The sequence below is a fragment of the Falco biarmicus genome, chromosome 3, assembly GCF_023638135.1.
Source record: "Falco biarmicus isolate bFalBia1 chromosome 3, bFalBia1.pri, whole genome shotgun sequence".
Taxonomy (NCBI): Eukaryota; Metazoa; Chordata; class Aves; order Falconiformes; family Falconidae; genus Falco; species Falco biarmicus.
Window position 1 is genome coordinate 82,262,324 of NC_079290.1, and position 24,874 is coordinate 82,287,197.

At 38.2% G+C, this 24,874-nt stretch overlaps 1 protein-coding gene across 2 annotated transcripts in view; it reads left to right on the forward strand.

Moving 5' to 3' along the window:
* Positions 1 to 24,874, forward strand: part of ADCY2 (adenylate cyclase 2) — a 224,907-nt gene that overhangs the window by 105,688 nt on the left and 94,345 nt on the right. For both annotated transcript variants that reach the window (XM_056332859.1, XM_056332858.1), the window contains exon 4: positions 1,159 to 1,308. In XM_056332859.1, the coding sequence (XP_056188834.1) occupies positions 1,159 to 1,308 (150 nt within the window). The remainder of the gene's footprint in view (positions 1 to 1,158; positions 1,309 to 24,874) is intronic.

Here is a 24,874-nt window from a genome sequence, read left to right on the forward strand (position 1 = left end):
ACCAACCAATGCATGACCACTGGGGAAATCTATCATAAACCTCATTATTAGATTAACTGTGGAGAATTAATTAAATTTTAGCCTCCTTTCTTCCTCCTTCCTTTCCAGACCATGGGTACTCTGACATCACGTAGCACTTGTAATCCAGGTTATATGATACACTAGGGCCTTACAGATGGAGACCTGCTCTCACCAGATTGCAGCTGTATCTCAACTTAAGTTCCCTTTCGATATTATCTTTTTTTTATTGAATTAAGAATTGGTTTCATTACTCTGCTGTGTGAGCTAGGATGACTAAATGCTCCTCTTTTTTTTTCAGCAATAAACTGGAGACAGTTGAAAGTACTAGCATTGCCACACACTGCCTTTTCGAAGTTCAAGCACAGGAGAGGCCTGCCTCTGTCCTCTCTTTACTCTCTGAAATGTTCCAGACATTTACTAAGCAAACCTGGATTATTTAAGGGAACTTTTTCTCGTGTTCATGTGTTGTTGTGTACACAGAGCCTAAATTGGACCTTAAATCTTATAGATTATAAGTTTTGTGTTTCAGGCATATGTAATTTTTTGTTAGTAGTGAAAAGTATATTTAGTAGAGGGATGTCAGATCTCACTACTGAAAACATTGCTTACTATCACCAAGGTTGATATTTCTAGCTGAGTGACAGATAGTGGGTCAGGCTGAGGTAAAATGAAGGTCAGGCTGTTGATGTAGGTGAAACTTCTCACCCCTTAATTGTATGGCACTGCAAAAGAAAATGTCTTGCCAAAAGAACATGGCAATAACATGGTTTCCAATGTTGTTATTAGGAGCTATAGCTATTGTTTTACATCAATAGATTATAATCCCACCTAACTAATACTCAGCAGTAGACAGAGAACTTGCGCTGAATTTCTTTTCAAGAAACTATATGCCTTATTGAGTAGGCAAACATGTTGTTCGTTATCATTCTTATTTAATCCTAAATTAAAATGGTATTGTTGCTTTGGATTTTACCACTAATAGTGAAAGCTTTTTGAAAGGTGAACATTTGCTAGAGACCAAACAAAAGCAAAATATATAACTGCATCAATTTTTCATTGCAGGTTAGGATTACGTTCTGTTAATTTAGTTATATAAATTCCTTAACACTTTTTTTTTTTTTTTTTTTTTTAACCTAGATATTGGCAAATGTAATCATTTTTATCTGTGGAAACTTGGCAGGAGCGTACCACAAACACCTCATGGAACTTGCGCTGCAGCAGACTTATCAAGACACATGCAACTGCATCAAATCCCGTATCAAGTTAGAATTTGAGAAGAGGCAACAGGTAAAGTAAGACCCATGTCTGGATCTGTTTTGCTGTTTTCACACTATCCCCCCATTCATCACTGTATAATCCAGTATGCTAATGCAAGAACACTTAAAGAATTACTTAACAAAATGAGTTCCTTAATGAAATACACAAAGTCTTTTGAACAAGGCTGTGCTCAGTTTCCATCTGAATATATTAAGCTATTATAATGATTTGTGTTGTCAATTACATGTTTTCTATAATTTCTTCTGTGAAAATATTTTATGATAAACAAAGTTGAAAATGCTTTATGGATTCTGTTTGCACACTGTCTCTTTTGTTGTCTACATTGAATGAGCTGTGAGATGTACGTGTGCGCTTTGGGAACTTCAGTTCTTCCTGCCCAAGACTGATACTGCAAAATCACTGTGAGAAGGTATTACCGCACTGTGTTTGTAACTGCAATACTGACGAATCATGTGATATAGTTCTAGGGGTCAGGTATGTTAACAGGAGCTAGGGGAATTGCATAATGAGACTATCTGTCATTTATTGTAGCAGCTGAATAAAAGGCTTCTCTGATTGCTTTATATAGTTCTTTTTCTCTTTGCAAGTTCTGTACAGTGCCTATCATCCTGACAGATAGGTGCTTCATTTAAGAGAATTTGAAATACAAATTAGTTCATCAAGTAGTAAAGAAGATAGGTCTGTTTTGCTTTGAAGGTCACCAGACTCAAACTTCTGTGAACTGTTAAGGGTCGGATAATAGAGCCTTCACTGACATGTTTCTGTTGTCAGAAAAAGTGGAGAGGTACACCTTGTATGTCCCAGCTGACCTTAACTGTCCTGTCTGTCTCACAAATACCTGTAGTCATTTTCAATGAAGGTTTTCAAGATCCATCACCAACGCTTTTTTTGCAGAAAAAGCAAATGGAGAGTCCATACCAGGACTTTTAACAGGTCATGTGTGTTCAGAGAGCTAGCCTTAATCTGCTGGGCATTTGGGTTGCATACTGGCTGAAGTTGCTGCAAAAAATTTAAGGTAGTCTTAAGGAGAACATTTCACAGTAAAGGTAGGCTTTGATGATTAGATACAAAATCTGCATAATGCGCTATTGCAGGAGAGGTTGTGTGAGAGCAGTCATTTGTAAGTTTCCTCCTCTGCCTCCATGAGCTATGTGCAGTGAATCAGTAGGCTTTCTAACTGATAGTACACAATGCACATTTTACTATCTGTTGAGAATATGGGTGAGAATATCTCCAGATTTGTTCCAGTGAGACAGCTTGTGAATGCAGAGTAACCAATGCCAGGTTTCTGGGAGCAGTACCACTCCAGACTGGGCAGTTCCTGTGATGTGGGGCTGACGTTACTGCTTCCAGGCTCATGATGACTTTGTGGAATTTGGTTAACACTGTTGCCTGTGCTTAGGCCTCGGCTGCCGGAAGGATATATGCAGACCGTAATCAAAAAGCATAATTCATAGCAGCCATCAAGGTCTCCCTAATTCAGGAGACACCTGAGCTCTTAGTTTCCTGAGCACAGTTGTAAGGGTTTCTACTGTTGGTTGCTTTTTCCTACAGGCATAGGAAATGCATTGGTGTATCTGCAAGAAGCAGAAGCAGGAAGGTGTGTTACTGAACACTGTTGGGGGGTAAGGATGCTGCTTGTAGAAGGCAGTAGTTAGAACAGGCATAGCGCTAGCTGGTGATTTCTGTAAATGAGTATTATTTGCTAAACACTACTAATTTCTATGGAGAGAAATAAGGAAATAGTTTTGGTTTTCTGGCATTTTCTGAAGGTCTTGCAGAAATGGTAGAGAACCCCACAATGGAGAGAAGCAAAAATATCTGGAATTCTGTGCCAGGTGCTTCCTCTTTGTGCTTTGTAGGAGTTGTGTTTCTAATATGCTGGAGCCCAGCAAGACAGAAAGCAGCAACAGCTATCTTTCATTGATAAATTGTGTAGTTGTTATAGAAAAATGAAAGACATTGTACATAATTTGTTATATATTTGTGTTTTGATAGAAGTAAATATATCACATTAGTTAAGACATCTACACAGCTTTAAGTAGTTTATTGCAGATCTGGATTAATAACAGATCAATGTCTCATGAAATGGAAGTGAATTATTCTATGAACGTTAATGATTTTTTATCCCCAATGAACCATTAACTCATCAGATCTTCTTATATAGATTTCTTTAGCCTTTATCCTCTCAACCCCATAATATGTCCTTTATCTCATGTCACAGTTTTTCCAGCCAAAAAGATGAAGTGCACCTCCTTATGACCATACTTAGGAATGCTAGGTATTTAAATGTGAGAAGGTAAATGAGGATTAATTTGATAAGTTTTTGGGTTTTTTTCCCAAGCGTTAACATACTTCTTTGCAGACTTTAGTTCAGAGGTGGATGTGCTGTAGTCTGTCATGTAATACTGCTTGTTTTGCCAAGAATGTAAAAAGTCAATCATATTGCAGACTATTTTTGGAGGAATAGGATCCATTGAAATGGTAGGAGCAGGTGCATTTTAAAAAACATCGAGTTTGATCAAAGCCTTTATTAGCCTGTGAAAGGCTGTAGCATGACCCTTGGTTCTACATCTTTTTAACAAGAAAAATTTAATTTACTTGAGTGAGAAGTAACACAAGCTACTTTTATACAGATGCAAAACATATCTTCTAAATGCTTAGAGCTCCATATCAAATTTGCAATTTTTTTTCCAGATCATGGACATCGTGTCTTTTATAATGGTTTTTGAAAGTTGTACAATTTATATTCCAAATTGTTCCATGGATTTCCTCTTACTTTGTTTGAGAGTAGGCTTATACAACTGTAGACAACTATCGCTTTTCAGCTGGGGTTTTTTTGTGTGTCTTTGAAGAGCCTTTTTGAGAATACCATTTTGATTGTATCAATAAATAGGTATATTGAATTATCACTCAACGTTTATGCCAGAGCACTCAAGAGAAATACCAAAATAATTGTTTTCAAGTGACACCAGTGTACATTAGTATCTGGTGTGATAGGGGTGTGCATATAAATACTGAGGTACAAGTTAGATGCACTGTAGCCACACCACTCTGTATTTCTGTAAGGTACAGCAAAGGCTGGCTGCTCCCCAAGGGATGGGAAGCCATGGGTGATGAGACATCCCAGCAGGGCAGGGACTCACCAGCCAGGATCCTGTCCCGCAGCATGGGGCGAGCTGGGAAAACCTGGTTGCTGGCAGCCAGCATTGAGCAAGAATCCAGAGCACCAGCCAAGTTCGGGGTGGTGAGGCCGGTCTGAGGCCAAGCCAGGAGGTCAACCCACAGCTCAGGGTCAGCCCCAGCAGTTACCAGGCGGGTCCGAGGTGAAGCTGGGAAGTCAGTCCAGAGGCCAGGATCAATAGGGTCCACAGCCAGCTCCTACAGCAGAGCTCCGGAGGGGGCTGAGCTGAAATGGGGCTCCTGGGCCATGGTGGGAGCTTGAGGGTGGAGTTGGTTAGAGGCAGCAAGGCCAGTCAGTGCCCCCAGGGCCTTTACAATTTCATAGTAGTCATACTTGGTCTTGGCTTGGGTTTGCACTATATAATGTGTATTTGCCTGCAGGTGTAGATGGCTAGATGTTCGTGTATATCATGAACCACACCTTTATGTACTGTGGTTTCATAGGGCTGTGTTGGGAAACACTGCACACTCTGCGTTTTATTCCCATTAGTGTACTTCGTTATGAGAGTCACTTTTAAACTTCTGTGGTGAAAGGCAGTATTTTCAGTGCCCACTTTGGTGTTTCTCACACAGCTTTTCTATCTTTTCAGTGTATATAAAAGAGAACCATGAAACTATTCTGACCTCTATTAATTTGCAGCCTTATTTCAAGGTACATATTTAAAATAGCCTCTCATAACGTTATTTGTCTCACTGATACAGCCTGGCTGACAGTTTGTAGGGATGACTCACTAACACTGAGTGCAAGATCTTAACGCTGACAAGCAGTTAGCATAATTACTCTTCTCTCTCTTTTCTGGTGCTTTGCATCACGAGACATGGGAATATACACTGAGAACTTCTTACAACATTGCAGGGGGGTGTTTGTAAGGTGTCGGTGTTCAGTGGGTTCTCTAAAATGCTGTCTTTGAAAAGGAGGCAGTATAATGACAGTTTCAGAAACAACACTCAGGTAGCAGATGAAAATGAATGAGGTTTCAAATCATTGAGTGGGATTTTAATTTTTTCACCAAAACATGGTGAAGCAATACCATTCATTACAGGAACTGAAATATTTCAAAATTGTTTTTTAAATTAATCTGAAACATAGAAGCCTCATGCATTTCTAAAATCTAAGGCTGTTAGTAAAGAACAGAAACATTTGAAATATATTATTTGGAACTATATGTAGATTCCTGTAAATTAAATTAATAAATTTTAAAATGTACGCTACTAATATGTTCATGAACATCGAATATTTTTCTAAGGCCTTCCTCATTTCCTTTTTTTCCCCCACATAGCTTTAAGGCTAGTAAACTGGAAAAACAAATCCTAGTTTTGGTCTTTTAAATTTTCAAATCCATTTTCTACTCCAGGCATGTTTGTAAATATGCACATGGGTGAGATGCCAATCCTTTCTATTGATCTACATGTCATTACCAGAATTAAAGCCTGTTCTGAGGAAGAATTAAAGTGCCAATTGTGCACGGTAGACTGTGGGGAAGATGGACAGAGTATGCAAATAGAAACTGGAAGGAGTCTACCAAAGGGCTTCTGGGGTAATTAGTGGACTGGAGCTCATACAGTGATGAGACTTAGGGAGCTTGGGATGTTTAGCCTGCAGAAGAAAAGGCTTTGGGGGGGGGACAACTAACATCTACTTACTGCCTGAAGGAGCTTACAGAAGAAGATGTGCTAAGATTTTTTAAAAAGGCATACAGTTAAAGGATGAGAGCCAATAGGCACAAGCTGCGACAGGACAAATCCTGGGTGGAAGGACATAAACAATTCTTTCCCAAGAGAGGGGTTAAGCACTGGGAGAGGCTGCCTGGAAAGGTGATGGAATCTGTGTGCAGGAGATTTTCTAGACTCAACTGCGCAAATTGTTGCGCCTCAACTCTTATTGTGGGCAAAAGCTCTATAAATATAGAGTTTAGAATCTATTGTTAGTCTAATTAAAGTCTTGACAATCTAATGAAAAGACAACAAACAAATATTAGTGATATTTCATTCATAATAATAATAACAGTCACAGTCCACATTATCTAATTAACCCAGAAAAGTGTAAATACAGCTAAAACTGTAATGCAGAAAATCTTCTAGTATATCCCCTTTTTCTCTGGTATTATCCTCAGGCTTCTGTAACCACATAGTCCCACAATACAATACTGCCATTGCCATGTGCTTTGTACTTAGTTTGCAAGGCCTCAAGGTTAAGGCTATCTGAATTTTTTTTACCTTCCTGGAGCTTTACTTTTCCTGTTTTAGCTGTAACAGCAATTTTTCTAATGACAAGTTGGCTGTAGCTAATTAATTTTACTTTTTGTATGGCACAGTACGACTGTAGTTACTATATTGATAACACTAATGAATAACTATTGTGTGAAGAACGAAATATCTACAAGTATAACATAATGTGGAAAAATACAGACCTGGCATCATAGTGGAAGCCTCTAAGAAGTGGATACACAGAATGCAATATGGAGAAATACAGGCATGCAGTGAGTAGAGGTGGGGCACAGGCCTGACACTGGAGACCCCGGGTCTATAGGTAATTTTTCCACTGGTCAGGTAAAGAAACGCAAACCTAGACCTGGACATAAGTGGTTTTTTTAGGGGGAACAAAGAACAAGTTCTATCACATATAAAACACCATATGTATTACATCTATGGCATGGACTTGCAGACCAACAAAGAAGCAAGTTATAAATGTGTGTTATATATATAAAAATGACCCTAAGGGGATCCTACATTGAGCAAGAAGTAATCATCAGCATCAATATCAACATCGTATTCCTTCTTACAAAGGACTCCAGATGCTGATGACTTGCTGAAAGTCTTCCCTCACCACTACTGCCAGGCTGAAGCCGTCAGCCTTAGGACCGACAGGGAACAGTTAAAGCACGAGCCTTTTGCCAGAAAAAGGGTTAGAAACTGGGAAGTGTGTGTACAACAACTTAAACTGTATTATTACAGCTGGGAGTTTGCTTTTTTAATACAGAAGTTTTTATTTCTTTATTTGGTTTTCATTTCTTTCTTTTTCTCTAATTAGCGTAGAAGTAATAATGATTCTTGGATTAGACTGTTAAGATTTCAGTTATACCAACAATAAATATGAATTACCAATAAATTCTTAGCTTTATATATATATATACACATACATGTGTGTGTTATCAGGTTTATTTACTTTCTGTCCATAAACAAGATTTTGAGTGTTATGCTTTAGATGTCCCTCTGGGCCCTAAGGTGAATGATATTGATGTTCCATGAGCAGAAAGCAAGGGTGTCACTGCAAGCTGTCAGTGTCCCGAGCTCTTCATCAGGAGGAGGTAAATGCTGGTCATTTGGATCCCCTGCCTCCTCAATTTTATTCCACCTGAGGCTATGTTACTAGGTTTTCCTATCACAGCCTGCCGCCTTCTGCCTGCTTCCCTGGCAAAGTCTGGGAGCCGCAGGCTGCCCCCCCCCAGCCCGGTTACCCCAGGGTGCTGTTTGCCCCACAGTGACCAGGTAGGGGTGCCAGCCCCTGCCACGGGTGGTCCCAGAGTGAAGCCAACGCAGGAAGCACACAGGCACGTGGCCACCAGGTGATCGCTGCCGCAACTGAAAATCAAGCCAAGGCAAGCTCAGAAAAGTCTGGAGGTTCTGTGTTGAATATACAGCTTGTGGTGCTATGGTGAAAGCCATATTTTCTGGGGTAGTGAGGCCCTGAGTGACTTCATCTGGGTTTGAAGTTAGCGCTGTTCAGAAGAAGATATTGGACTATAGGTCTCCAGAGGTCGCTTCCAACCTGAATCTTTCAGCGAGTCTGTAGTTTTCATTAACGTCTTTCCTACAGCAGAGTGCTGTGAAATACCAGAATACTGTGACTTCAGATAGAGAGAAATTAAAAGGTAAATGTCCCCTTGTATCATATCCTGTGACAACAAATTAATGTTTTTCATATCAACAAAAAATCCTATCAGGTACTACTGAAATTCTTCTGTTTCTAATACTGTCTTTGCTTACAGAAATGTAACACCAGAAATAAGGTAGCCATTTTTGCTCTGACTTGATGAGAATAATAGTAATTTTGCAAGAGGAGTGTATGTTCATCATCAAAAGATGAGTGATTTGAACATTACATAGGTACCCATTGTCACTTCATTACGTTCAGGTTGCCCAGTCATTGAAGTTGAAACGGATTACATAAGTGTGATGATACTACAGTGAGAAGAATATTTTCTGGTATCTGTTTAAGATTCTTTAAGAGATTTTAAGGATTTAAGAGAATTAATTTTCCCCTAAGGTTCAATATTTCAATAAAAATCCAAAACTTTAATTTCAAGAAATAGCTAGAAAGATTTCTGGTTCCTACCTGGAGGCTTTGAGGTACTTCTGTTGATTCTGCATTTTAGAATTGCTTCTTTGTTATTTTCATGCTGAGTCCTTTCACATAAAGAGTATTTTTAAAATAGCAAATAGGTACATATTTGTAGCATTAAAATTAACAATATTGTACCAAAATATTCAGGATACAGAAAATTTTAGTGTAGGCTGTCAGCGAAAAGTAGGTCACTTGTTAAGGGTCTGGAATGTGGATTTATGAACCTGCTTTGGGCACTAATGTTTGATAGTCTAGCTGTCTTGGTTTATGTTTTGAGCTATGTTGTGTTGTAGAAAGCACATTTCACTGATAAATTTCATATGCATAATAAAATAATAATTTTACATCATACAGCAGTCATTTAGTGGTGAAAAGAGACCATATAATATTTATGATACCTTTCTGCTTTTTCAGTCTAAGTTATCCTTCTCATCATACAGTAGCTGTTTAGTACTGTTATTTCTATTTATGACTCCCTATAATGTTTTTAATGGTAATTACGGTGTAATGCAATGTGTGAAAGAGGTAAAATACATTTAGTATTAGCATTCTACAGCAAAGTAGGAAGCCTGATTTAGCAGAAGACAGAAAATGAACTAGGGCAAATAGCTTAAAGTAGAATACATTCAGTTGTGTGCATCTCTATTCTTTGTCTCTAATCTAATGTGGAAGAGTGCTTTTGAAAGACTTCATTCAAAAATCACTGTGTCACACCTTTACTTTATCAATCTTGTCAGAAAAATGGATAAGCACATAACAGCACCTCAGGTCAATAATTTTTAAATTATAATTATTCTTTTTATATTGTTCTACCAATGTTGGTGGTTCAAAGACAGTTGTTTTCAGCTGCAGAAATTAACACTTCAAAGGCTGGTAAAATAGAGGGATTTCGGTATCTTTCTTGTATTCTTTGTTTACTCTCACTAGCACATTTTTGCATTTGTGTTGGGATGTGGTATTCTGCTGCCACTTCTACTAACATGTCTATACTTTTGTGATTCTTAACAAGAATGGTCTTTGAAACATTTTTCTTCAGAAGAAGGTGCTGTTCTGAACTGGACAAGTTTTGACAGAGATGCATTCAGAATGGAATCGTGGGCTTGTCCCCATTCACCACCATTTCCCTACTAAAAGTATATTTACAAAGCCTAATGAGTGCACCAGTGCTACATTATCTGTTTTACAGCACTTTACAGCAAAATTTTGTGTTACCTAAATATAGTCTTAAGGACTAGATTGTCATAAAAGTTGTGGCTACAATGAAACAGTATTCTTTCAACTTTCTGGAACATACATTTAATTTCTGAATATCTTGGCATTGGTGTATTTAAGTGCATGTAAAGAAATCAGAGAATAACTAAGGCTCTCTTAGAAATATTAGTAAAATAACTGAAACTTTAAACAGGATTCGTAGTGACCACACTAGTTACTGGATTACACCAAGGATTTTCCCACTTCTTTAAATAGACCAGTTATCTTAATAGCATCATTGCATGTGCTATAAATGACATTTACTCTGCTTTAATAGTGACTATACTGTTCATTCACTTCAGTCGTATTTGGAGGCATCTCAATCTCATGCCTCCAAAGGAAAACAAGAAAAAGTGGTTTTTAGTATTTTCTTGTAGGGACGGGTCCTACACAAGTTTAATACATTCTATATTTGGTAATAGCAAGTATTTCATTGCAGTATTACCAAGGAAGTAGCTGTCATTTGTGGCGAAGATGATAATGATATTCTGAGAGGCACCTGGAAAGCATTAAAGTGGATGGATTTATTTCTGATTGCTTTGGATATACCATAAAAATATATTTCCCAGATGTTTGCGTTTTTTTCTTTTTCCACATCCACACTGGATTATAGTTCTTGGACCCTCTTTTTTAGTGGTGCAGACATTTCAATAAATTCATTAGACACTTTTCAGTTTGCATGGCTGCAATCACTTTTTTTTTCCTCTCTTGATTCCTTCTCATGCTGCTTATTGGTTCAGTTGATGTTTTCATAGTGCTAAATGCAATGTGTTTTCTGAAAAAAAGGTATGAGACAACAGACTAGCCAATAGGTATAGTAGCTACTGGCAAACAATTTCCTGCTCCCTATGACTTGTGAGCCTCAAAAAGTGACTGTGGAACATTCTTTGCACGTGTTAACAGAGCGAATACTCCAAGCTTTTATTATCCAAGTCAGTTACTGTGCTTTACTTTTGTGTCACAACCAAGGCCTGTAGATCAAAAAACAATAGCAAGGGTAGTGATAGGAGGGACAGAGGCTTCATATATGCCTTGCTGACCAGAACTCTTGTCAGGTAGAAAAGATACTCAGTTCCTTGCCTGCAAATGGATCATGTACTACGTTAGAAACCTGCATCTTGTTTGAAGTCCTGGAGTTATTCTTTCATAATACTTTACTATTGCAGAAGCTGCTTAGGACCTTCTGCCCTGTAGAGGTGGAGTAGTGAAGAAGGGTGATTGGTTAGCCCCCTTAATATACAGCTTTTCAGTTTAGTCCTTTGGAAAACTCCAGACATCTGTCAATTGTGGGATACTGCCCTTTCAGTGCTTTTTCAGGGTTCTGACAAATGACCTAGAAACTTGTAGAGAAACACTATTTGCAGAAGACCACTTTTCTTAAGCTGTTTTCCAATTTTTGCTCTGCTGAATAGTTTGTAGGAGGAATGAGAGACCCCTTATGTAGAAATAAGGCATGTCATGTTTTGAAATGTTATAAACTGTGCCTTTCACCCCAGGGAAGGTATATTTTATCGTTGGGGGGAGAGGTACCATCGTTGGAAGTCTAGTTATCTACATGAAGACACCGATATTGTCCACTATTTTTAGATGAATGGTTTAGCAAATGTCTTGTGCAAGTACGTACTGCACAGGTCAATCAATAGAGACACCGCAGTTCTTGCATGTAATATTTTATCCTACCTCAGGACTTCATAGAGAGAAAAGGTCATTTACCATTTTGCCGTGAAGTAGATGAGATTTCAGCAGCTTCTCTGTGTGTTGATCTGCAGTAATTTATCACATCTAACATCCTCCAATAAACCGATGAGTCATGCTCCTTTGTTTTAAGAGTAAAATGTGTAGTTTAAGCAGATACTATTTGCCATTTTTTCATAGATATCCTGATAATGGTGATGAAATATACTGCTGGCAGGCAAATGTTAATTTTTCTCCTGCTACCTGCAGTTTTGTCAGCCATATCACAAACCCTAAAATCAACAGCTAATATGTATTTCCTTTTAGAAAGAGAATCTTTTGATGGTGGGTCTGAAGTTTTCAGTTGTTAATTATTCCCATAATTAATTGCCTCATTTTTAAATTGCCATTTTATTTCCAGTTTAAAAATTTTTAAATCCAGCTAGATCCCTTTGTCCTTAATATGCTTACTATGTCTTTTTCAGCTGTCTGCTTTGAAAAATACTCTCTACAAGTAGGGATTACAGGGTGTTGTGCCTACAGGAGCTACATACACATAGATTTCGATAAGCCAGAGGCTTTTTGCAATTTTTTGTGTGTTTTTTTACATAAAAAATTGCTCAGTTATGTCATAAACTTCCTTATAATATTGTAAATAGCTTGAACATCTTAAAGGATTCTCTGTAATGAGTATTTTCCAGGCATCTGATCTTTATTGTGTCTTTTACTGAACTGATTCATGATTTCTTGTATCATTTTTATGGGAAGCATATCTGAACTCACTGTTATCAATAATGGTCTAGGTGAATATTTTATAAAGAGGTAAAGATTCATAAAGAAGTATTTTTACAAGTTTATAGCTCACATTAGCCTTGTTAGCAGCAGCATCATGCTGGGAGTTCCTATTCATTTGGTTTAGTGCCATGAGCTCTATATTCTTTCCAGAGTTTTTACTACCACATTGTAAATAAGTGGTTTGATTCTGAATTAAATACCTTTGGGTATTTTTAATACCTTCTGTGTTGCTGCTTACAAATAGTTTCTGTATTTTTCTAGCACTGTCAATAATCCTGTCACTTCTAAATACCTTCTTCATGTCACTTCTAATATTTTTTGTTCTTTAAGTGATTGTCCATAGGAACATTCACACTAGCAGTGCACATATGTTAAACAACTGAAGTTTGGGACATTTTAACCCTATGTGCCACTGTATTCTTCCTCCTTGCTCTATTGTGCACAGATTATAATGGGAGAGGTATGTTCACCATCTTAAGGTCCTAGCAGTCTGGTTAAACTGAGACTTTTCTGGAAGTTCATATCCTTGTCAATGGACTAGCTAGGTATTATTTCTAACTCTTTTCATATTGTAAGTCAAGTACCTTTCTCTTTTTGTAATACTCTTTCCCCTTCTCTCCAAACCCTTATCTCCACTTGGCATTTCCCAGAATCTGAAGGACTTCAAGCTGTAGGAAACACCCCAAGGGAAAAAAAAAAAAAAAAAAAAGTAACTCTGGAAAATATTGTGAATAGATAGTGAAAGCACTATTCCCAGGTGCTTTCGACCAAAAGCACATACCAAGTGGTAGATAACAAGTTTAGGAGTCCACTCTGCTACCTCCTTAGGAGCTGATTGTGTGCAAAGCCAGCTTGCTAATAAAAGCTGTTATGAAGAAAGCTGTAAGAATTTCTAGTATGGTCTCCTTGTTCCTTCCCTTAGAAGTTACTTTTTTGCTGAGGCTATCACCCCTGGTCCCTACCTGAGCTACACTGCCCCTGCAGCTGCATTGCAGTCATGCCTGTCCCATTTAACTTGTTGATCTGGACCCGGACCCACAGACTTGACTTTCTAGCTTGACCTCAGACCTGCCTGTGACAATGTACTTGACTGGAGATCTCTGAACTGTGTCTTACTCTGGTTACTATCTCCAGAGATGATCCTCACCCTGACTTGCTGGTATGATTTCATACTTCTTTGTTGATGAGATCTTGAGTCCTGCCTATTGGCCCGCAAGTCTTGGGGAGTCCTGTGACTCAGTGCCCAACTTGTCTTCCCTTGCAGAACAGTCTGTCCTTGCTGCTCAGTGACAGTTAGGGAGACTAGTGTTTCTTTTATGATGCTTCATCAGCTCATCTTCTAATGAATTATACTTTGACTATTTTTTGGGATGTTTTGTCTAAATTCATCTTCTAGACAGAAGAAACAAACATCTTCAAAATCATTTAGTGGATCAAAGGCAAGGGTTCCGTCTCCTGTGAAATTAGCAGGGAAGGTGTTCCTCCATCACTATTCACTCCTTTTGGCCTTGCCAAATTCTAGCCACAAAGGGCTCCTTCCTTGCTTTGGTGAGTCTGCTCCAACTTTGGGAGGTTACAGGCCATTCAAGGAAAGCCAAAGACAGAATGAGACATGAGTATACCTTAATACCTATCAAACAGTGGCTACCATGAGTCTACAGGATAACACTGTTATGCTGGACACATGACTCTTTTTTCATCCCTTTGTTGTTCTTTGCTCCAAAGCCAATCCTGAAGGACTATCTGATGTTTGCTCTTTTGCTTATCCTCTCACCCTAAAAGCAAGACACATCTAAGATCATTCTAATTGTCCCAGAACAGACAAGGCAGCTGATTTCAGGACTCTCTTCATCTGTTTCTGCACACTGTTGTGAACCTTGGCATTGGGCTAGATCTCCTGATGAAAAAAAATGGGGGGAATTTTGCATTGCATGATCTGGAACCTGACAGTTTTAGGTTTTTAAATGATGCAAATCAAGAAGTTACTCATAGCTAGAAGAGCAAAAGTCCATAAAGTTTCTGTGGATGGCAATATACTTTTTTTTTAATTGATGTGTTAACTATTCAGCAATTCTTGAGGAAGTCCCTCTGCATTTGAATCCAAAATATTTCTGAGAATTAAGATACCCATTCATTATCTAATTAGGAAAACTTCATTTACAGTTATTTTGGGCTTGCACTTGCAAAAACTATCGTGTTCAGTTTTTTCTTACCTGCCTGCAGGATGTTTTCTTAACAGACTCATTTGAGTTTTTCCACTGGACAAAAATCTGGTATTTGTGGTGGAAACTAAACTTGTGTTTGATTAGTGTAAAAGGAAAATTATTTGAGCGATAGCTTCTTGTTTCCTCAGCAATCTTTTAATGAAATAAGCTGTGCTTTTAGTCATGATTCATCTGCAAGTATAGAGGAGGTGGAGGTCAGCATAACCAGTGCCAATTATGCTAGGGTTTTTAGAGGAGGGTCAGATACTGAATGCAACTGAAGTTTTGCCTAGTGTTCCATTTCTTGTGGGTTTTATTTCACAGACAGAATTCATCTTCAGCAGAGGCACCTCTTTTTAGTGGGTATTGAAATATATTTGTCTTCTTAAACACAGCGTGATTCCTCAGAAAGATCTCTTGGGTTTTTCTTTATAAAGAAGAACCCTTTCCTTGCCTTTGGAGTGGTCATTGGATTCAGCAGTTTGTACTCAACAACAGTGTTAGGAACATGACAGTCTTTTCCTGTAGATCACTAGGCTTCTTTTCAGGCAACCTCTTTATATTTGAGGTATTGGTAAGTGTCATGCATGTGGATGCTTACTGAAATGAGAAAGAAAAAATACTTAGTAGTAAGTAGAGGTTCTGTGAATTCTGTTGCCCTGAAAGATGAAGATCACAGGCTGTGTGCCTTGTTGATTCTCAGAGCCATGTTTTATGTTTTGTTACATTTTGGTTTCTTTTAAATAAAAAGAGTCTTTTGGATTGAGAGGAATATACTCAATTTATATGGGGTAGAAGGGGAGGTGGTATGGGCATGCTGATACTGTTACTGTTAGAGCTAAAAGGTGCAGCCTCAGATGCTTGGGCATCTACATACCTACAGCATGATTATGTACAACAGCTCTCAAAGTACATGGATGTTGAGGCAAGTAGTTTTTTGTTAAAACATTAAATTTATGTATTATTCCAGATTATCAAATAGGTTTAAGGAAATCTGTGATGTCTCAGACATGCTACTCAAAATACTCAATATAAAAATATGTTTCTCACTAAATTGCATTTTAAAATCTGCCAGGAAGTCGGATTGTAAGCCATTCAATCTGTGCTGCTGTGCTAGTTTTTAAACCAGAATGTTGAATAACACTAAATTGTATGTTTGTGTAAATCTAAATTACCATGTGAACAGTTGCCCTTATTGTCAACAAATGTCCTCTCATTTTAAAAAATATGTCTGAATGCAGTTGTGAAGGAAACAACCTCAAAAATTAACAGCTGCTTTAGTTCTTGAGGTAGCTGAAGTTCAAATGAAGCTTTCTGTATGATCATAGCTGAAAGTAAATTTGACATCTCAATAAAAATATTGTTCAGCCATTTTAAGAGGCTGTAGTGGTGAAAGTCAACACCCTCCCTGAACTACTACCCCCTGTATTTCCTTATTTCATTGAAACCCGACACTTTTATTCTAAAACCTTCCCTGAGACACTAATAAATTCTTCCTGGCCTCTTCCCTCTTCCAGTTTTAGTGTTTTCTGATGACAGAGTTTTAGAAAGGAATAAAGAGGAAAAAGAGAAATGAGAGAGAAAGCAGAAGTCCACAGACTTAACTACTTAGCATTTTATCTTCACCTCTTATGTAGCTACTGAACCCATTTTGTGAACTTAATTTGTCCTATTTAAAATTTTCCACCAATTTTCATGAGCAGAAGCAGAATTGTAGAGTAGACCCTACTAATCTGTTTTCAAAATATAATTTATAAGTTTTTTTCCTGCTTAAGAATGTTGTGGTAAAGTGTAACGAAGTCTCAAACATGAAGAGGTTATTTAATCCTTTTCCTCACTTGGTGGTGGGAGCAAGTATACTTGAAACATCCTCAATTAATGTCTCTCTAACCAGCTTTTCAAAATCTGGAGCTTCTACACCTTTCCTAGGCGATCTGTTGCCCTCAGCCTTTATCTTTGGAGAGTGTTTTCCCTGTTGCCCAACTTAATATCCCACAATGCACTGTAGGCCTGAGAATGCAATTCACAGTGAATGTGAATTTATTCCTTTCCTCTTTATTACAGTCTTCTGTGTGCCTGAAGGCACTTCTGTTGCCCTCTCAGTTATCCTTTTAAAAGGGGAGACAAACCCAGTTTCTTCCATTGTGGCTTGTAGGCCATGTTTTCTAGACCTCTGATATTTTGTGTTACCATACTTTCTCCAATTGGTCCAGATGATTTTCTGTAATGATACAACACTTTGGCAGTGTTATGTTTCTTGTTAAGTCCAGTTTGACATTTCAGAGGACCTTGGAGTATAATGTGCTATTGTCCTTTCGCCTTTGCATTTTCCAAAGTTTGTTTAAAAATCAAATTACTGGAGGTCAGATAGAATCAGCAATTTAATCCATTCTGTTGTCTACCAGTGCGGGACTGGAACTGTCTTCACTGTTTAATTGATCTCTCACCACTACATTCTACACAGTAGTTTTCCTACTTTCACAGTGTAGCTACATAAACCACAATGCACTTAATTGAAATACAGAATACCCTCCTTCAAGGACAAGTTATTTTTGCTTATTTGCTGTAACCAAAATCTAATAGAAATATGTAGCATTTATCTTTTTCCTCCTAAAGTGAGAAAAAGAAATTTGCCTCTGGCACTTTGGACTACTGTAAGTTAAAACGCTTTCATGTTTTAAATTTTTTTAATACAATTTGGCTGTCTGTGTAGGATATTACCCCAAGCTAAAAAAAAAATAATAAATGGCTGCAGCACTAATGTCCTTTAGTCGATTACTGGAAAGTCTGTAAGATCCCTGAAATCTTACACCCCTGGAATTGCAAGGAAGTATGTTGTCTCAGCTTTTTGTAACTTTAGATACCTCCCTTTTAACACCAGGTAGGGCTTTTATTGCAACGGCTTAGAAGGCTCTTTCATAGTCTTATTCTTCTGACTGTGTAATAACCTTCTACTTCGGCCAACATGCATTTGTGGGTGCTGTATTTTAATAAACTGTTGCCTTTCTTCTGCACTGTTATTTATATCCAGTGCTTTGGATTTCCTTTTTACTAATGAAGTAATGAAATCTGATGGAGCAAAGAATTGCAGCTGAACTTCTCCTAGATTCATCATTTTGAATACCCAAAACCATCCTGTAAATAACTTCATCAAGAATCATTCCGTTTCCTTTGTCATTTGCATTTGAGGCATCCTTAGCCTTTGTCAGATATTCTTGTTAAAAGGATGTCAAAATGTATTTTATAGTCTTAAATATCATTCTCTTTCCTTCTTTCATGTCTCTGTGAATAAATTGGTGTCTTATTCCATGCTTCTTTTCATCTCTTGGGATATCTCCTACATTCCTCATGTATATCTTTCTTCTTTTAAAGTTTGTGGTTTGGGTTTTTTTTTCTGTACAGTCTTTCAGGGAGATCTTTCACCCTATAAGTCACGACCAGTTTACTCTTTGAGAATTTATCAGTTTCACTCCTACTACTGAATTCCTTTTGTGTGATTAGTCAGATTAGTGCTTTTAAATATTTGTGATTGTCTGATAGGTTGGTCTTATTCAAACTTCTTTCACCTTCCTTATCCCCACTTCTCATTTTTTTAGATGGCCATTAATGGCCATTCAATAAAAATCTCAAAAATGTAAAATAACCTGCCTGCAACTCTCCTTATAGATAGTCTATGCAAAGAAGAATAAACTCATTTGACAACACGAAAATGCAAAAGCTAAACTCAAGTCCCAGCTGCTCTATCGTCTCAGCCTCTCATTGATGATGAGGAACTGCACTGGGAGATGAGAGTAGCTTTGCCTATGGGAAATGCAATGACACCAGGAGGCTTCAGTCACATCCATATGGGCTGGGTAAATGTTGTGGGCCATGGTCTGTTATGGGTTATGATACAGCATGGGTAGGTGTGCAGACACAAGCTTACTAGGGCCAAATTTTTAAGCTAAGTTCCTTCTCAGTTCTTTAAGCTAATTGGAAGAATCCCATAAGGAAAGTAAGCTTTGATTTAGTCCTGAACATTGTATGTGAGCATCCCTCCATGGTTAAAAGGGAATATAACACAAAAGCCATGTTATCATTAAAAAAGGGAACTACACACAAATCAGGAAAATTATTTAAAACAGCATTAAGGAGATAACTTGAAATCTGAAAAGGCATGAAGGGGACACGGAGCCTATTTAAACCATCACATGAGAGGCTCAGAGGACAAGTATATTTATTTAGGATATTCTATATAGACCAAAAGAGGAAAGTTGTTGAAAAACAGATTGGTAGGATTACAAAGCGTAAGAACAGGCCCTGTGAGGCAAAGGAAATTACTATCTAGCCCAATACCTTGTTGCTAGCCAGTAGTGTATGAAAAAGTGGAAAAGATCTTATGCATATAATGGTACTTTCCTAGTAATCTTATCTGAGCACAAGGAAATCTGTGGCGTGGCTCAGTTACTTAATGAACCAGAATTTATTTTTGTTGCATTTAACCACTTTTGACATCCACGAGTCCTGTGGCAGGCTTTTTCAGCTTAACTGCATACGGTGTGAAAAATAATTTCCTTTTGTTTGTTTTAGTCATTGCCTGCATAGTTTTATTTGATGCCCACTTAAGTCAGTCTCAAATGGTCTAAAGCCCAGATCGCTGTGTGCCTATTTTAAAGTTTCTTCTTCCTTGCTGCTATCACTGGATTTTTAAAATTCAGCAATTACCAGCTTTCTCATTATAGGTCATTAAATGTGACTTTTCAAGCAGTAAGGCAGTACCAAATCTGTGTAGCATTTTTTAATTTTCTGCTTTTAGCAGATAGTGGAAAATTCCTCTGTTGATGACTTTACAGAGGATAATGAATTTTCAGGCTTTAGTGATGGTTGATAAGACCAAACATTCTTGCAGCATTGAATAGGAAGATTCCTGTGCTATTTAGAAAACAGTGTAATATTATCGTGGGTTAGGTATGGCCCACAACCAAATTCCCACCCAGCTACTCACTCCCCCACCATCCCCACCTCAGCAGGGAAACATGAGAAAACAGGAAAACAATCAGGGATGAGAAAGCTCATGAGTCAAGATAAAGACAGGGAAATCACTTACCAGTTACCGTTGTGGGCAAAACAGACTCAGTTTGGGAAAAATCAATTTAATCTCTTGACAACTAACATTGCTTCAGCTAGTGAGAAGCAAAAGAGGCAGATGTTAAAGTCACATCTTTCCTCCCCCCTTTCCCAGGCTCACCTTCACTCCTTCACTCCCAGCTCCTCTACTGCCCCTCAAGCAACACTGGGGGGATAGACAGGTGGTCAGTACATAGTGGTTCCTCTCTGCTGCTGCTCCTTCCTCCTCATGTTTTCCACTCCTTTGCAGCATGGGCTCTCCCCAGGCTGCAGTTTCTTCAGGCATACCCATCTGCTTTCACATTGTTCTCCATGGGCTGCAGCATGGATATCTGCTCCAGCACGGTGCTCCTCCTCTGAGCTTGGTGTTCCCTCTGCTGTTTCTCTCTGTATTGGTTTCCTCCTCCTCGCTGTATGGCATTTCCTACCCTTCCTTACACACATTTTCCTAGAGACACCACCAGCTTTGCTGATGGACTCAGCTGTGTTCTGCAGTGGGTCCATTGCAGAGCCACTGACCTCTTCCCACAGAAGCCACCTCTGAAGCTCTTCTGCTGTCAAAACCCTGCTACCTATGCTCAATGCAGACACAAGTGTCACAGAAGAGAGCTGGGAACTGTCATGGCTGACAGCAGTGTGGGAGGCTGGAAGGGAGCTCTCAGTGACAGCTGGTGGGTGCACTTAGTTGTGTGTCCTGTGAAACCGTGGCCTTGGTGTTCTGAGACCCTTTTGCAGCTTTTCACAGTCCATCTTTCTCCTAGTTATTATGAATCACTTTATATCATCATAAAAATATTTGCCCTGATAATTGTTCCTGTTCATTTTGTCACTTTGCTCTAAAACCTGTTCTACTACGACATTAATTTGTATCCTTCAGTTGATGCCCCAGAATTTGCAACTTCCCAATCTCCCCTTGTTGGTAGGAATGAAATATATTACCTAGCTTTTTGGCAGTCTGGGTGCAGTGCATTTTAATCTTCTTCTGGTCCTACCAACTCTGGTTAAACCCCCTGATAACAAAAATCCTTTGTTTCTATTGGTCACAGAACGTTGCTTCTCCAGAACTCTTTCTGCATGCCTTTTAATGATTTGATGCTCTTTATTTCCTACGTTAGGAAAGAATGTCAGTTTTGGAAGATTGCCTTTCTCCAGTCACATGTGATCCTTTAGAAATGCTCTAGTCAGAGCAGATCCTGACATCTGCCTTCATCTCAACTCCAAGCTATATTGGCTACGGTGATCTTTCAGATGTGAGAGGACTGAGGGAAAGCAAGGACATAACTTGGCTTTGTTAAATTGCCTTTTCATAATAGGTCACATCTGGGTTTGTGCATGAGTCAAGTATTTTCACAGATACCTTTAATAATGCCCTTTACAATATCGAAGGGAACCCTCAGGAAGCCCAGGTCTGATATACTGCAACAACTGGGGCTACATTTTTTTTTCTTTATTAATTCAAAAAAGGCCAATTGCTCAGAGGAACTATGTGCAACTGATAATAAGATCCACACTGACAATACTCTTTAAAAGACAAGCACAGTAAAGAGGCTTACTCCAGAGGAGTTACTCATCTCTGATTTTGCAAAGTAGAGATTGCTGGACAAAATCTGTGAAGAATGAAATGCTAACTTAGTAACCAACAACACCATTTTCTCTCGATATCTACCAAAAGAAATTTGCACCTGTCGTCTTCCTTCATTTTAAGATATTCTTCCAGGTTATTTTAAAATACATCCTTGCATGGTCACCATATGTTAAGAAAGAACATTTGTTTTCTGGTACCATAGGGAAAAAATATGTTCAGCTTGTTATAGTGGTTACAAAAATAGAAGACGGAAGTGTTAGTGTGCCTGGGACTGTTACTGTGATGTGCAAATACTCTGAAAATATGTCCAAGGTTTTTGTATTGCTCTAACAAGATAATTTAAACAAAATCACAAGCTTTTGGTTTTCTTTTATACTGGTTTTATATGTTAAATCTTTCTTTCATGTAATCTTTTATTGCTCTATTAATATATGTCTTTCTAATGAGAGTTGATTGCTTATTCTGTGCATGTCCTGTGATAAACTTTCTCTCAATTTTCCTCATTTTGTGTAAACTGTAGAGCTAATTTTTCTTCCCCACATGCATTTTCTACAGTTCTTGTAAATTGATGTATGCATCTTCAATGAGTTTGAGAAAAAACGATGTCACAACCCAATTTAGAACCAGTAGCATATGAATAACATATTGCTGTTAGCTGAAGTCCCATTAATTTTTGCATATAAAATGCAATTAAATATTATTGTTGTTGTTAGAGTTTTTGTCCAAGCTCTGTGCAAGGATTCTAAATTATGCCAACAGACTTATCATTAAAAGGCTGTGTAATGCTATAAATAGATGTACTATAACTTACATAAATCATTGTACCACAGTTTCTTCCTACATTTTTTCATTCAGTTAATGTTATTATCCAGCCTGTAAAAAATGTTAAGTATGTTGTTGCATAGCATAGCATACATTAGCATTTTAAAGATATGACTAGCTGAAGGTGAATTGGTTGACAGGTGTGAACAGTATGAATGAAGACGCACATAAGTGAAAAGGAAGTGGCAGCACCACAGTGTAGTATGTTTGGAATGCAAACATGGATGCAATAGGTGAATCTCAGGAAACTGATGGCAGCTAAGTAGAATTGCACATTTGGGATGCTTTAAAATGCAGGCGGTTCTAAGATCTGCAAAATTTATGATACACTGTCAGGGGCATACTTAAAATAAGACAATCAAGTCAGCTTGATGCTTGTTGAAACTTTGGTAAAAATAAATGTCTGCTTTATAAACGTGTAGGAAAATAGCCATCCATTTTGAGGAAGAGAGTGACTTTTGTAGATTATGATAAAAATGCAGAAGCCACGGGATAAGTGTCTGTTAGTCATAGTGATGATTTACAGTGATTTCCAGAAAAAAATCATGCTATTGTTTTCTATACTAGTAGGAGTAAACTAAGTGATCAGAGTCTCAGTGGCAAGATAAAAGAATCCAACTCTATGGAAATGGATAAGGACTTAAGCCTTTTGGGATCTTACATAAGCAGTGAAGCAGTAGAACCAGACAAACTGTGGACTATGGAGAGCCACGAGAGATGGAGTGAACTTGTAAAAGATGGAGGGAGCTGAAGGAGTGGCCGCAATGTGTACCACTACTGAGAATATACTGAAAGTTTTCAAAAGATTCAATATCCTTTTTAACCCCCAAAATCACATAAGAATGTGGTCCTGTTCATTGACATCACTGTTGTGATGTCAAAATCAAAAAAGCCATAACAGCATATACCAAAATGTATGTATCCAAAAGGATTTTTATCTTCAGCAGGTATCACCAGATGCCCAGCAGATGACTCTGATCCTGACAGAAGCATTATAGGGGCTCCCTGAAACTTTGTTTCAGAAGGCTTCATGTTGGTCATGAATTGATCTAGTTCAGTGGTACTTCTTAGATTTAAAAACATCTTAACATATGCCATCTTCACTGAAAATGTTTAGAAGACATTCAGAAAACTCTCTTTAAATCATAATAAACTGCTCTGGTGCAGGAGCAAAGTGGAAAAAAAGACATAATGTGTGCACACAGTAGACTTCAAAACCACCTTACTCAGGCTTATGGTTTCAGATCTGGAAAGGCTGTTGCCGGTATAGCCTGAGTACCTTCACTATGTGTGGAAGGGCCAACCATTTAATCCATGAAAGTACTTAACCAGTGTTCTCCCAACTAGCTACCGGTACTCATTTCTGCATCCTGCTCCTGTCAGCTTGTGTAGCCTCTTTGTCCTCATATCCCTGCTTCAAAGGGCATTCTTCCCCCTCCTCTTCTGGGAGGTGAATCCATTAAGAGATTTACCATGTAATAGTAATTTTTAAGTAAGTTTGGGTTCTTTAATACTCATGAAAATTCTGATACAAGATCAGGATATGGTTCGGTCACTTTCTTTGTCTAGTATATCACATTTCATACAGTTAGAGAAGAGCTGCAGTGCTACTGGATTCAAATAGAACCACTGCCAAAACCCTTCTGTCTCTTCTTGAGCATAAGCATAGACTCTACTTTTTAAGTGACTCACTGCCTTCCTCCATTCCCAGACATAATATCTGAAACTTTCTTTCATAAATGAAACTCCCCTAAAAATATCACAACTAGTCATTTACCTGCAGTGAGACACATTTTCACTGAGAGGAAGAAACAGTGGGTAATGTAACTGAAAAATCTAGTATTAGTTGACAAGTCAGCTTTATTATTTCTAATATGCACAGTGTCACTTGCAGTTCTCTGGTATGGTTTCTTATCTTAAATGATGCTGGACTTTCAACCTGTTAATATATGTCAGTAATAAGACACATTTTTACAAAGTAGGAAGGAAAATAAAATTACTGGTATGATATGGTGCTGTTTTCATTCCATGGAAATGTGTGCTTGAGTTGGTCAGGTGCTTAGCCTAGCTTCATTGAATGAATCAGTTTCTTAGTTTGACAAGCCCACATATTAAAAAATAATAATAATAATATTTTGCCCTCTAAAGATGCTTTTATTTTGTGAGGTAGATTTGGCATTGGGAAAATTCTGACATCAGCTGCAGGGTGAGTGCAGTAACAGCTACTTCTGAGTCACTGCCTATCTTAACAGGAATGCAGGGTTGTTTACCCCTCAGTGAAAGATGTGCTTTTAAACAAATTAGCAAACAGCACTGCAAGGGCTGCTGTAACCATCACTTTGTGGTAATTATAACTGCTGCAGTGTTGCCATTCTGTCCCCACTGCCACAAGTACCCATCTGTCTTCTGTCTGATAGGTCTACGCAAAGCAATACCTATGCAGGAGAATATGCTTGTAAGTTTTCCTCATTCAGAATAGGAAGATTTTAGCCTTTCAGCTGTGGAGCTGTGGTGTTGGGTTAATTGCTTTTTTCAAAGGTACTAGACATGATGTAGGATAACCTCTATTTGAGTGTTCTGTAGCATCCATTGTTGAATACGTGGTATTAT